This window comes from Pelophylax lessonae (genome assembly GCF_965119305.1).
Source record: "Pelophylax lessonae genome assembly, chromosome: 2".
Taxonomy (NCBI): domain Eukaryota; kingdom Metazoa; phylum Chordata; class Amphibia; order Anura; family Ranidae; genus Pelophylax; species Pelophylax lessonae.
This window is the reverse complement of record NC_138769.1, coordinates 189,103,829-189,119,814: the sequence shown is the minus strand read 5'-3', so window position 1 is coordinate 189,119,814 and position 15,986 is coordinate 189,103,829. Positions and strand designations below refer to the sequence as shown.

General features: G+C 41.3%; 1 protein-coding gene across 1 annotated transcript in view; it reads left to right on the top strand.

The window, feature by feature from the left end:
- Positions 1–15,986, top strand: part of PRKX (protein kinase cAMP-dependent X-linked catalytic subunit) — a 271,447-nt gene that overhangs the window by 188,955 nt on the left and 66,506 nt on the right. The window contains exon 2 of the mRNA XM_082245527.1: positions 14,733–14,901. Within this exon, the coding sequence (XP_082101653.1) occupies positions 14,733–14,901 (169 nt within the window). The remainder of the gene's footprint in view (positions 1–14,732; positions 14,902–15,986) is intronic.

The window sequence follows — 15,986 nt, the reverse complement described above, 5'->3', positions numbered from 1 at the left end:
CTGTAGGTATACCCAATATTGATCGACCGATATTGGTTTTTTGTTGCCTATACCAATATTTTGGACAATGCATATTGGTATTGGCCGATACAGCCCGATATTTTTAGGTCAACCGTCCGTCGGCTATGGACGCCATACTGGGTAGATGCCTCTAGCTGCAGGCATCACTCCAGTACAAGCACTTTCCCGAAATATCAGCAATATCGGTAACCTCCGAGGCCGATTTCGATATATCGGAGAAAGTGCATATCGGCCCTCGATATATCGGTCGATCTTTAATATATACAGTTGTGTTCAAAATTATTCAACCCCCCACTGAAATTGTTTTGGCCAGTTTAACATTGATTTTGATCATTCAGTCATCCTGCTTACAATTAAATCAAAGAGGCACGTGTAGGTCAGACAAATATAACATAACATTTATAATGAAATAACCACAAATGTCTTTTCTGTGCTCGCATCATTATCAGTTTTATTCAACCCCCAAGTGACATTCGATTTTAGTACTTAGTACAACATCCTTTTACAGTTATAACAGCTTTTAAATGTGAAGCATAGCTTGACACAAGTGTCTTGCAGCGATCTACTGGTATCTTCGCCCATTCGTCATGGGCAAAAGCCTCCAGTTTAGTCACATTCTTAGGCTTGTGCACTGCAACTGCTTTCTTTAAGTCCCACCAGAGGTTCTCAATCGGATTTAAGTCTGGTGACTGATAGCCACTCCAAAATGTTCCAGCCTTTAATCTGCAACCATGCTCTAGTGGACTTGGAGGTATGCTTGGGATCATTGTCCTGTTGAAAGGTCCAACGTCTCCCAAGCCTCAAGTTTGTGACGGACTGCATCACATTGTCATCCAATATCTCCTGGTACTGAAGAGAATTCATGGTACCTTGCACACGCTGAAGCTTCCCTGTACCTGCAGAAGCAAAACAGCCCCAAAGCATGATTGACCCCTGCCATGCTTCACAGTAGGCAAGGTGTTCTTTTCTTCATAGGCCTCCTCCAAACATAGCGTTGATCCATGGGCCCAAACAGTTCTAATTTTGTTTCATCAGTCCACAGAAAACTTCTGTGGTTTGTCCACATGACTTTTGGCATACTGCAGTCGACTCTTCTTATTCTTTGGAGACAGCAAGGGGGGGTGCGCCTGGGAGTTCTGGCATGGAGGCCTTCATTACGCAGTGTGCGCCGTATTGTCTGAGCAGAAACTTCAGTACCCACATCTGACAAATCTTTTCTCAGTTCCTCAGCAGTCACACGGGGAATTTTCTCCACTCTACGCTTCAGGTAGCGCACAGCAGTCAAAGTCAGCATCTTCTTTCTGCCACGGTAGCGTTTCAACAGTGCCCTTTGCCTTGAATTTGCGAATGATGCTTCCTATGGTGTCTCTTGGTATGTTTAACATCTTTGCAATCTTCTTATAGTCATTGCCCTTCCTGTGAAGAGTAATCACCTCTTCTCTTGTCTTCCTGGACCATTCTCTTGACTTCACCATGTTTGTAACCACACCAGTAAATGTCTAGAAGGAGCTGAGTATCAGTCATTTTAAAGCTGCCTAATTGGTGCTTATTAGGCTTTATTGCTGCTCCCTGACATCCACAGGTGTTTTCAATACCGGATTGAAAACACTTCAATGAACCTCTGTTCTTCAGAGTGGTAGTCTTTAAGGGGTTGAATAATTGTGTCAATGAAGAATTCACAAAATAAACATTTACTACTGTATAACAAAACCAATTGATGTAATTTTAGTTGCATATGGTTCTTTAAGAAGTCCTTGTAGGATTTCATTCTGAATACAATTACAAATGTACACTAAATTCCCTAAACCCTTTACAGCATTGGAGGGTTGAATAATTTTGAACACAACTGTATATATAATATATCCTGGTAACAATCGTGGGTGGCCGGCGGACATCAGGTCTGCTGCACCTGTTGATTGACATCCCCGCTAGCCAATCACGGTGCGATCGCGCCATGTAAAGGCTATTAAACGACACGACGTACAGGTATGTTGTTTCGCGCAATAGAACCACACTGCTGCAGTATATCCACGGCGGGCAGTCGGAAAGTGGTTAAGTCCGCCCATGTGAACAAGGCCTTAACCATGACTAGTTCTCTTTAGACCTAGCCAGATATGAACTCTTCAATTAGCCTAAAGAAAGCATTGGCCTAATGTAATCATTATCTGTTGTCATCACCCTAGGAATGGAAGAACTTTTCCCACTGATGCATATTTTTCTCACAATGTTCCTTGGTGTTATTTCTCCCTTCAGCGCTGAATAGAGTGTTGACAACTTGGACAGTCCAGGGATCTATATATAGCTCTCATAACAGGTGAAAGTGTAGCCGGTGCCTTGAGAATCGTGTTTTTTTTTTTTTTAAGGATTTAGGGTGATCAGAATGCAAATACGGTTTCACTGAAGGAAAATGATGTTGGTTTATGTAACAAAACTGACATTGCTTCTATCTTTGCATAGATTCTTATTTAAAACACAGACAGATATGTGAAAATTCTGCAGCAGGTCGGAATGAAATGTTTTTCTTGGTGATGCAGTTAATTTGTGTGCTGCTAAGTTACATTTAGCAAATATTGTTTGTATGATTCTGATGCATGTTATGTAGGGTGTATCAATTCTATAAAGAGGACATATAAAACTTAGCCCACTGAGTCACTGTAATTTGGGTGACGCTCAATTGTTAAATAGATTCATCACACCTAAATGCCCGTCATTCAAGAGGTCTTGAAAATAAAGGTTTGGGTGGTGTATAATAATAATACTAAAATAATCCCACATGCATTTGAGGGTAATATTATTACACTTAAAAAGCTGAGTATTCTCTATTATTGAGAAACGTTTCTGGTTGTTATATCATGCTGTGACCTTGAGCTTCAAGCTTTTGAAGATTAATTGAGAATAAGAATCCTAAGAACCGTGGTCTCCAAACTGTGGCTGGGGGGCTGGATGTGGTCTTTTGCTTGCTTTTGTCCAGCCCTTGGTGCCTTATTGCTCCCACTTGTATGAGGAACTATTCCTCCCACTGACACCAGCAATTGGCCATAATGGTAAAGCTAGAATTTTTTGAGAGGCATTAAGACTTTCATGGTACCACATGTACAACACACCAATATGTTAAAATTCAATATATTTTATTACAAAATATTAAAGGAAACAGAAGAAAAAACAAAGACTTTTACATACAGCATAAATGGACATAGTTTAGAACATCTGACAACTCCTTCAAAAAGACTAGGTCATTAAAAAGGACACCCCTCTAAAATGAAAAGGGGGAACTAGATTAGTTGTTAGGCCAGTTTTCTCAACATATTTTGCGGGGGTAACCGCTTCCACAGGAGTTTAAGGAGTCATAATCTTTGAATAAACAAAACACATGATTATATATATATATATATATATATACATGTATGTGTGTGTATGTATATATATATATATATATATATATATATATATGTGTATGTATGTATGTGTGTGTATATATATATATATATATATATATATATATATGTATATATATACATTTATACAGTATTTCACAAAAGTGAGTACACCCCTCAGGAGCGATCAAAGAGTTAACTGTGTGCGTTGCCAGTGCTTGTGTACTGTATGGGAGGTGCTTTTACTAAGGGAACGCATTGATCCCTGTTTGCAGGAACACAGGATCAATGCCTTCCCTACTGACGGAACAGCAATCTGCCTTGTTTACATACATTGTTCTGGCTCTCTGCCTAGTGATTGGCGGGTGCCGGTGGACATTGAGTCTGTGGTACCCACAGATCAGCTCCGGCTGTGTAAAATCCGATCCGGAAGTGCAGGATCACGTACTAGGTATATACAATATCTCACAAAAGTGAGTACACCTTTCAGATTTTTGTAAATATTTTTTATACCTTTTCATGTGACAACACTGAAGAAATTACACTTTGCTATAATGTAAAGTAGTGAGTGTACAGCTTGTATAACAGTGTAAATTTGCTGTCCCCTCAAAATAACTCCACACACAGCCATTAATGTCTAAACTGCTGGCAACAAACGTGAGTACACCCCTAAGTGAAAATGTCCAAATTGGGCCCAAAGTGTCAATATTTTGTGTGGCCACCATTATTTTCCAGCACTGCCTTTAGCCTCTTGGGCATGGAGTTCACCAGAGCGTCACAGGTTACCACTGGAGTCCTACCATTCCTCCATAACGACTTCACAAAGCTGGTGGATGCTAATAACCTTGCTCTCGTCCACCTTTCATTTGAGGATGGCCCACGGATGCTAAATAGGGTTTAGGTCTGGAGACATGCTTGGCCAGTTCATAACCTTTATCCTCTGATTCTTTAGCAAGGCAGTGTCGTCGTCTTGGAGGTGTTATTGGGGTCGTTATGTTGGAATACTGCCCAACGGCCCAGTCTCCGATGAGAGGGGATCAGGCTCTTCTTCAGTATGTCATAGTACATGTTGGCATTCATGGTTCCCTCAATGATCTCTAGCTCCCCAGTGCCGGCAGCACTCGTACAGCCCCAGACCATAACAATCCCACCACCATGCTTGACTGTAGGCAAGACACACTTGTCTTTGTACTCCTCACCTGGTTGCTGCCACACACGCTTGAACCCATCTGAACCAAATAAGTTTATCTTGGTCTCATCAGACCACAGGACATGGTTCCAGTAATCCATGTCCTTAATCTGCTTGTCTTCAGCAAACTGTTTGCAGGCTTTCTTGTGCATCATCTTTAGAAGAGGCTTCCTTTTGGGACGGCAGCCATGCAGACCAATTTGATGCAGTGTGCAGCACATGGTCTGAGCACTGACATGCTGACCCCCGCACCCCTTTAACCTCTGCAGCAATGCTGGCAGCACTCATACGTCTGCAAGTGCACTCAACTTCTTTGGTCCCCTAACACAGCTCTCTTAATAGACGCTGATGCCACCGGCTGCTACTAAAATACACATCTCCTTAACGGTGCACGTTTTAGGAAATATTTACTGTATCTATAGGTAGTCCTTATTTAAGGCCGTCTCCCAGCTTCAGTGACCTTCCTTGTGAATGTAAATGAGAATTTGAAAACTAAACTTGAGAACTGTTTATGTTTATCCTAACAGCGCCTATGTTTGTATTAATATTCTGATAACTGGAAAACAAACCCGATGTGTGGAAGACATGACACCTTTTACGCCGAGTGGTGAATTTAAGGGTTTGTGACAGCACTTGCAAAAATAGCCTTACATTTTTTCTATTAATAGTCCAACATCACATCAAAATGTGTCTCACCCCCGGGGAGGACTTCTGTTTAGCCTGACCTCAAAGTCCTCTCTTAGATGTGCTGTGAAAGAGAATATCAAGTAATGATAAAGAAATGGATAGCCTGCTGTCATCAATAATAAAGACATAAATACTATTTTACCATGCTCCTTTTCAAACATAGGAATATTGCAGAAGATGATTGTTTTACATAGTACCTGGAATGCTTTGACAGACACACGGGGGACACACTAAACCTAGTACACACAGAATCTAGTGCAATGCTGCATAGAAACCAATCACCTTTCAGGTTATATTGTCAAAGCTTAAAGGATAAATTCACTTAAAAATAAATAAATAAATAAATAAATGCACTTTTTTTTTTTTTTTGCAGGTAATGTGCATAAATTATTTTTTTGTAAAGCATTACATCAGCGAATGCAGGTCTCCTGCGGATCTGTCATTGTATCGGCTTGCTCGTACCTCGTACACACAGCGCCGTGGTAGTTCTCTGAAAACTACAAGCCGACAGCCACAAAGGCTACCGGAGGACTGTAAATGAATGGCGCGGCCGGGTGGGCGGAGCCCTGCATGACCACATTATTTTTGAATTGTGACAGCAGAGACGAGAGGGAAGATCCCCAGTCTGCTTGCTGTCACAGCAGGTAACGGGGGGTCCAGTGGGGCCGGTGCATTCATAACATGTTACATGTTACACCCTGAATATGGTCTTTTTTGAATTGTGACAGCAGAGACGGGGAGAAGATCACCGGTCTGCTTGCTGTCACAGCAAGTAACGGGGGGGGGGGGGGGTCCAGTGGGGCCGGTGCATTCAATAAAATGTTACATGTTACACCCTGAATATGGTCTTTTTTGAATTGTGACAGCAGAGACCAGAAGGAAGATCCCCAGTCTGCTTGCTGTCACAGCAAGTAACGGGGGGGGTCCCTTGGGGCCAGTGCATTCAAAACATGTTACATGTTACACCCTGAATATTGGATTTTTTGAATTGTGACAGCAGAGACGGGGAGAAGATCCCCGGTCTGCCTGCTGTCACGGCAGGGAACAGGGGGGTTGCATGAGGCCGGTACATTTATAATGTGTAAACATGTTATGAAAGGTGAATTTATCTCTATAGGCCCCTTTCACACTTGTGAGGCTTGTCTTGCGACTTGGGACTGTAAAGTCACATGACAAGTCGCACTCCATGATTTCCAATAAGTACTGTTCATATCTGTGCGACTTCAAAGTAGTCCCTGCACTACTTTGTTCTGACTTTGATGTGTTTTGAGGTCCATAGACATAGGCATTGCTTCAAGTCCAGTCAAAATCGCGACAAAATCACGTGGCTTTTAGGTCGCACAAGTGTAATAGGGGCCTTAATTGAACAAGCTGAAGTCAGAAGCTGATTGGCTACTATGCACAGCTGCACCAGTTTTAGTAAATCTCCCCCACAGACATGGTATATCAGGGTTATTTTTCAACAGTTACAGTTACTAAATTTGCTTCATAAAGTAATGCAATCCAAAAAAACAGTTTGTGCTGATTTTTCCATCTCATGCAAAGAAATATACTGTAGAAATGCTTGTTGCATTCTGCTTTCTTGTATAAAAGCTCATTCTAAGGCCAGGTTCACACCTATGCAGTTTGCATTTGTTCCGTTTTCCAGTTTGCGTTTTGCGGTGCGTGTTGAGTTTATTACCTGGGTTTTCATATGTTTTGTATTGGCCAATACAATAATTTTGCAGGGCACAATGGGAATTCTGTTTTCAGTGGGAGGTAATTGTAGTGAGGCATGGTGAAAAAAGTGGGCCGCAAATCTCAGCAGAAACGTGGGCAAAATGCAGGACACACGCAGCACTTGCATTTTGGATGTGGGCCCATTGAAGTCTATTGGACCAAAAACGCAAAATGCTGCGGAGAAAGAAGTCCCAGACCCTTTCTAAAAAAACACGCCAACAGGAACCGCATGGATGTGACAATTACCCATAGGAATTTGTTAAATGGCTTGCACTGCGATTCTGCAAAACACAATGGTGTAAACCTAGCCTTGCTATCCGTTGAGCTGCGTTGAACGTCATAGATCAACAGAGACTCAACTCAAAGGCACATAGAAAATAGTGGTTTTCTATGTACTCTACTCACATCATAATACTGTTTTGAGATGCTGTTCGCCACATAAAAATGCAGCATCTTTTTTTACGCAGCACACCGCATGTCACTACGATATGTCCCCACACATGGTGGTGCATAGACTTGAATAAAGTGTAATTTTGTAACACTTCAATAAAGTAAAAAAAAAAAAAGTAAACAGTGAGATGCACTGTAACGACGCATCGCACCTCTCCTCGCTGCCCATGCACTTTTCATACCAGCGTGCACACATTTGAGCATGAGGGCTGGCGTGAACGAGTCTTGAAATAGTAACGAGTATCTGTAACCAGTCATTCTGCATTTGTCGGCCTCATTCACTCTGAGGCATATTGATGCCGTCTGCACTTGTCAGGATGCACAGGTTTTCCGTCAGCAGCCCCCTGCACGTAGCCTGTTTAAATCAATGTCAGGTGGCTGACTGTCATTGATTTGAACAGGCTGCCTGCACAAAGATGCAAAGAATCCCTGTGCATCCTGCGCAGATGAAGATTGTCCTTTGCATAAAGGTATGAGGCCATTAACTGAAACATGCATCTGGAAATGTATATTTTGTAAAGATGATTTGAGGATTACTTAATAGGACAGGATAGGCTAACCATACCGTGCCCAAGCATGGTTTACCCCAAAGTCCAATTCATTTGACTAGTGTGATCTCTCTGTACTGTGTACACGGTTTAGCATACCATGGCTATTCCCGCTTGAAGAGTTAGTCTTTGACTCAGTTCCATTGGACTTAGGCTTGGTACACATTATTGTGAGGCAGAGGTGATGATGTAAGTGTGCTTAGGCCGTCACGATCTTAGCTTAGGCCAGTGGCGGAGTAATGATGCTCAGGCACAATACAAGGCAAGCGTCCCTAGTTGTGAGTACACCCTTAAAGAATACCTAAGGAGCAAGCTTTGACAGTACAATGCAGTCACCTAGCAGTCGTAAGTTGCAATATATGAAATTGTTTTTGGGTGAGTGGCGAGTGAATACTTGCCTTTCTTCAGCCTGCTCCACCAGTGTGCCAGTCTGTTCAAGAGAAATATTTCTTTGGGTTTCTCTGGAAGGAGTGGCAATCTCCCCTGGAGCATTTGGTGGTTCCTACTGCCAGCCTTAACTTCACTATTGTGTTATGTGGTGACAAGGTGTTCGGGGGAAGGAACCACTGAGCACAGCCAGGGATCAAGGGAATCGACACTCCTGGAAGTGTCAGTTTTGTACTGGACATCAAAGGAAACTATCTCTTGAATGGAGCAGCATTCTGCCAGAGCAGGTAGCAGGAAAGTTGAATATTCACGCTCTTGTCTTGAAGTTAGCCCTGTTTAGGGATTTCTTTTCTTTTAATTTCAGGGTCACTTTTAGGAAGCAACGTATGGATTTTTTGGACAGAAAGCTGCTAATTGAGTCTGTGATGGGCATAATTTTATTGTAGGCATGGCTGATGCAAAAAAAAAACTATGGTTTAATGAAAATGTTGAAAAAAGGGAGAGGCAGTACTTTTAGCCATTCAGGCTTTGTTGCTTGCAAATGTGCTGACAAAGAACACGCTTAAAGGAAATGAGATGAGCTCAGCAGTTTGCTCCAAACAACTCTAAACCACCTTATACTTACCTCTTCAGCTCTTCCTCTCTGCTTCTTTTTCAAATGCACTCCTATTATTGGTGGAGGAGGCCACATTGCCCTTCCATATCTGGAAAAGGAAGTTACATGCTCCTTCATGCCCGGTGGAGGATGTCACATGCTTCTCCATACCTGGCGGAGGATGTCACGTGCCTCTTTATACCTGGCGGAGGATGTCACATGCCTCTTTATACCTGGCGGAGGATGTCACATGCCTCTTTATACCTGGCGGAGGATGTCACATGCCTCTCCACAACTGGCGGAGGATGTCACGTACCTCTCCACACCTGGCGGAGGATGTCACGTGCCTCTCCATACCTGGCGGAGGATGTCACGTGCCTCTCCATACCTGGCGGAGGATGTCACGTGCCTCTCCATACCTGGCGGAGGATGTCACGTGCCTCTCCATACCTGGCGGAGGATGTCACGTGCCTCTCCATACCTGGCGGAGGATGTCACGTGCCTCTCCATACCTGGCGGAGGATGTCACGTGCCTCTCCATACCTGGCGGAGAATGTGTCACATGCTAATCAATACCTGGCAGAGGAGGTAATGCGCTTCTCCATACCTGGCAGAGGAGGTAATGCACTTCTCCATACCTGGCAGAGGAAGTCGCATGCTCCTCCATACCCAGGGCAGGAGGACACATGCTCTTCCGTACCCAGTATTCTCAACAGGTAAGGAGCAGTAAAGGAGCACAGGTCAGATGAGTTGAGTATATGGGATCAGGGAGGGGGGGTCTCTCCAGAGACACTGTCATCTTCCCTTGAATGACTAAGGTAACAGTGCCCCTTTTAACTGCTTTGAGTTCAACAGTTTGCTTCGAATCCAGAATATATAAATGACAAAACCCTCTATAATGGGACTGTACTGGCATATGGGTAATGCGCAGTGAAGACTATTGGCAATATAACAGATTTGTCCTAATTAATTACAAAGCCTGAAAAGGTGCCAAATTCCTTTATCAAGTGGATTGTTTTAGAAAGCTTGGAGACAACATCTTGTAAGCAAAGATCTATATCATCAGCATGTAGGCATTTTTTCCTTAGCCGTGAATAGTCTAACTTTGCAGAATTGCGTATTAATATGTTTTCCATCACGCAAAATGCTAGGAACTCATCTATATGGTTTATCTTTACTTATTAAACTATTTTAAGGGGACAAGTACATATTCTAGATTAATTTACTAAAGGCAAATAGGCTGTTCACTTTGTAAGGAAAGTTACACTTTTCACCTTTTACCTTTTAGTGAATGTGTTAAAGCTCTGCTGACTTCCATCTTCCAATCATGTTTAAGCAAAAAAACATCATTGTTTTTATTTATTATTTTTTTTCTTGCACATGATTGGGTATTCTTTTCAAAGTGAAATTTCACCTACTTTACTAAGCTCTGGGGAAAGTTCTCTTGCAAAGTGAACAGCCTATTTACCTTTAGTAAATCAACCTCACTATCTTCCATAAAAGTTCCTGTTCCAGGGACTAAAACTTATGTACAATGACATCGGTAACCTAGATTCCACAATACAAATGATAGTTTGGGGGTTCATATACAAAATATAGTTTAATAATAATTCAAAAATTCTGTTGAAGCTGAATTCAAGGCACCAAAACCTTAATTTGAATATATTCCTTCATAGCAACAAAAATATAAATCTACTTTGTAAGCACAAAATGCCTTTGCAAATCTGTGAGATCATCACTGTGCTGTACATAGCCTGTGCAGGGAGCTGGCATGTGGGAGGGACCCAGGAGACGCCACCTACTATAGGCTGTCTGCAGAAAACTACAGAAGGGGTCGGAAACTAGACCAGTCACCCTGCACAAGGAGAGAGATCAGCAGTGCCGGTCTTAATTACTGGAAGTTCTGGCACAGAGCAAAGTTTCACACTTGATCACTGCACACATCTGGAAGAAATACACACAACAAACCAAGATTCACACAATAGTACACACGACTCTTGTATTAAGAGTAGACGATATTTGCTGATCTTGAAATTCCGCTTTAAGCTTGACTAACAGAGCTTTTAGTTTGATTCTGATTATTGCTTTGAGCAGTGAGATAGTTTGGTGTATTTAACCACTTTACCACCGGAGGATTTTGCTGTCTTACGTCTGGGCCACTTTTTGCGATTCGGCACTGTGCAAATTTAACTGACAATTGCGCGGTCGTACCCAAACAAAATTTACGTCCTTTTTTCCCCACAAACAGAGCTTTCTTTTGGTGGTATTTGATCACCTGTGCGATTTTTACTTTTTGCGCTATAAACAAAAAAAGAGCATAAATTTTGAAAAAATAACAATATTTTTCACATTTTTTTATATAAAATTCCCCCCCAAAAAATGTAAAAATCAATTTTTTTTTACATTTTTGGCCAATTTGTTTTCTGCTACCCATGTTTAGTAAAAAAATCACAATAAGCTTATTTTGATTGGTTTGCTCAAAAGTTATCGCGTTTACTAGCTAAGGAAAAGATTTCTGTCATTTTTGGTGTTTTTTTTTTTTAACAAGTAATGGCGGCGATCTGCGATTTTTTTTTTTTTTTTTTGCGGGACTGTGACATTGCGGCGGACAGCGGACCCTTGACTGACATTTTTGACACTTTTGGGGGTACCAGTGACATTACTGCAGTAATCAGTGCTATAAATATGCACTGTTACTGTAAAAATGACACTGGCAGGGAAGGGGTTCATTTTATTGAAGAGGGAGGGGTTAATGTATGCCTGGTGCTTACTGACGTGTGTGGGGGGAGGTGACTATGTGACACAAGGACAGATCGAGGGTTCAGCTATGCTGAACCCTGCAATCTGACCATGCCTGTCACTTAGGAGATCCGCCCGCTCTGTTTACACAAGCGGGCGGATCTCCACACTCGATTCCCCGACAATCGGGGAAGAGCAGCGGCGATCGCCGCCGCTCCTCCCCTGGCCCGACTCCCGCTGTGACTGAACACAGTGGGAGCGGGCCTCTGTGCCGCAATAGTGCTCTAGTGAGCAGTCGGCAAGTGGTTAATAATATGGTACTTCTTTGCCAGAAGTTGCATTAACGTTATAACAATGTTATACGTTGTGCTAGACAAGAGATCATTCTCAGAATATGTCGGTAATGTCAGTACTTTGTCTTGTGTTAGCAGGATAGCTGAAGTAGATTGGTCTATTTCAAACAGTTGTGATGATCACATCCTAGTGAAATGTTGTTACTCGGTTGGGAAATGAGAGACTTGCACATTTGTTACAGAACTGTAGCAAAACCCTCACAAGAGTGTCCCCATTATGTCCCAAGCAAAACAAACCCTTTTACAGTTTTGGCAAGAAGTCTACTTTAGAGACCTATTACAGTCAATACTTTTTTTTTTTTTTTTTGCTTTGGACGCAATGTTTTATTGCTTGTACAACAACTCACCATAGCTCCACCGCACTATCAAGAAATAGAGAGCTGAGTGTCAGTGCTCAGGCTGAACGTCCAAAACCATGTGTTATGTTAAAAAAAAAGCCAGCACGCAAAAGCCTCTTCTTTGCAAAAATGTATTTCAGCATTGACAGCAGTGGCAACATGACAGATGTTGATGCATTTCAGCTGTTAAGCCTTCCTCATAGCATACATACATATACTATCTCTCTGATCCTCCCCTTCTTCCACTGACTCCAAGCCATCTTGTGATAGAACAGAGCATTAGGAGTCAGGCTGCACCTTCTCAGTTTGGTGTGTATTGCTGGAGAATTTTTTTTCTTGGGGAGTGCATGTGATCAGCACAGAGCCAATTGGCACTGTCCAGACAGAGGGTCAGGGGAATGAAAACTCCTCCTACATGCTTTAAGCAGGCACTTATAGGAGTCACAAGACTGTTATGTACTGATGATGAGAAAAGGCATTTATCAGTTTATATTTACTAAAAATAATTGCATTTCCATGTTCTGTATACTGTGGGAGACCAGATATAGTGAATGCAGGGTCCTGGGTTTAGTAACACTTTAATATTATTATTTTAAATTAAATATGAACTTGTCGGCCATTATTGGCACCTTTAGCACAAGAAAAGCTCAACAAAAATGCATCCCTTCAATTCTATGTATGTCTTCACACTGGTCCGTTGCGCTTCTGTTGTGGTGTTAAAAATACTGCTTGCTGCATTTTTGGCCAGTTAAAAAAAAAACTCACCAAAAATGCACCTCCCCGTTGAAATGCATTGAGAATGCATCAATAACGCACAATACATTTTTGAGTCACGTGACCTAAAAATAACACACCATAAGCATAGCAAGATTGCTGGAAAATAGTGGTGCAATCGCAGCAACATCATATACGTTTTCGGGGGCCATGATCGACACCTTTTGCTCTTATCAGCAAAAGGCAGATAACCTCATTTTCAGCTGAAAAGTTTTGGCCTCCGAAATTTCAGTGCATCTCTACTTCTGTCCCTTGGTGGCCACACTCATTTCTCCATTGTTTCTATGGGGGCATCCATGGTTGTCACACAGTCTAAATTCCGAACATGTCTGCCTTTGTTCACCTTTATTACATGGCGGATTGATGGGATTAGTAGTTTACACGATAAAAGATAAGGATGTTTTTTTGCTTTCTTTTTAGCTTACAGGAAGTGACAAGGATAAAGCATTTCTGACAGGATCAACAGGTATTTTCTGTACTTGCTACAAATGTTCTGTGAAAACGAATGCAACCACTACATTTAAAGACTAGAAAGCACCAATACATGACGTTATTGTTTTAGATGCACTTTAAAGTGTGTCTAAAAGCTAAAGGTTTTTCACCTTTATGCATTCTATGCATGAAGGTAAAAAACCTTTAGTGTGCAGCTTCCTCCCTTATACTCATCTGAGCCCGATCCTGATCCAGCGATGCGCCTGAGAGCAGTAGTGTAAAGAACTCTTTTCTATGAGTACATAAAAACAGGATTTAAAATCCTACAGAAAACTCAGTGGGGACATTGAAATCATAATTCCCGAGGGACGTTCTAACCCTTCACAAAAAAAAAACGGTTCTTTGCCTGGCATTGGACTTTAACTTAAAGCTTTTCCTCCAAAACACCCAGAATAATGGCCGTTCACACAATCCTAAAATCGTACGATATTCTGATCGATCGTACACAGCATTCGAGAGCTGATCGCCACAATTCATGCAAAATTATCTGATCCGCCAAGCATTAAAATGTTCCTCTTACGATACCAGATCATACGATTTTCATTTAATCAGAACAGTTGTCATTCGAAAACTACAAGACAAATACATTACAACACATTACATAACTTCTGTATTTTATTCTGTTGTACGAGACATTTTGTAACTTGAGTAAACTCTTCATTTTCGATATAAGACTAGCATGCAAAAAAAAAAAAAAAACTATAATATATTTTATATATATATATATGTGCATATATGTATATATTTTTATTTTTCTCTCATCGTGTATACCAGGCATAGGGATCAATGAGGCAATACCATAGTGTTCATTCAGGAAACAAATTGTGCAAGAAAAATAAAAATTGCTGTTGTTGGGAGCCAAAAAAGTCTTTCTAGATTATTGTGAACCAAAGTTCTCACCAACAGTTATACGATGGTGGGTGGTTTCCGAATGGTGCTCTTTTTTCTAGAAAATGTCATCAATATACTGGAGTCTAAATTATTATACATTATTCACCGTTATAACCATTAAGATAGAAAAGAAGAAAACTATTTATAATGTAATTCTTTTTCTTTTTCTATGCAGGAACTGGGACATTTGGGAGGGTCCATTTAGTAAAAGAGAAAACAGCAAAGAACTATTTTGCACTAAAAGTAATGAGCATTCCCGATGTCATTCGTCTAAAACAAGAACAGCATGTACACAATGAGAAATCTGTTTTGAAAGAGGTGAACCATCCATTTTTAGTCAGACTGTAAGTATTTCAAATATTTATATATCTTATTATGTCTTTTTCTGCTGCTCTTATTTTACCTGTCTTTATTTTCTATGCTGTTGATTAGATTGGAATATATCTTCCCCTACTTTGACATTTTAAAGCAATAGAGTATTTTATGAAGAGCCGCACTGTGACATTTTGGTATAATTGACCTTTGGTATAGTATCTTGTTTTCCATTGCAATATCTGTTTGCTGTTATTTTTTTTCTCTGACGTTACCATATCTTGGTTTATAATCATTTATACTACATTAATAATCGGCTAAAAAATGTATAATATTTGTTATCAAAACATAAGGAAGGGCAATAAATTGTACTATATTAACTCGGGGATATTTTGGTTTGGAGTTGGATGGTTGCTGGTTGAACCACGTGCTAACTACTTGTATGTTTTCTAACCAGTTGTGGGACCTACCCTCTGGAGTTCCAGGCTTTTGCTTTTCTTTTATTTCCTTACCCATGGACACTTCAGTATTTTGCTAACTAGTGATCACACGCACGCATTTTTGCTGATTTTCTCAGTAAGGAACACAATTCTTTGTTCCAGACTTGTTGGAAAAAATCGAACAGACCGTCTACGAGATTTCATTGACTAACCTGTGTACCGCAGGTGAACACACTGCCTTTGCCATCTGCTTGCAGGTACCAATAAATTGGTAATGGCACCCCAAAAATATCTCACAAATGCATTGCGTTTATGGGCACCAAATTGCATGGTACCACAGTACCCCATGACTAAGCTCTGTGGGCGGAGTAAACGTATTTAGCAGGTGACCTGGTTTGAGCATGGGGTTAGGCTGTCATACACCACCTTACATGGCTTTGCAGGGATGTGCCATTTCCTGGACTTTTCTCTTTTCCATTAGAATCTAGAGCTGGAACAAGCGCTGTCCTTGCCTGCACTGCAAGTGGTTGCCATGTAAGAGGACCCAGTGGAGCCTTGAGCGGCATCTGTGAATTTAGTTTGGGTCCGAATTTGATGCAGTACGTTTTGAAAAAGTAGTATTTTCACTACCTTTTCTGCGTTCCAGTGCATTTTTCACTGCTGTTGAAACAGACTAC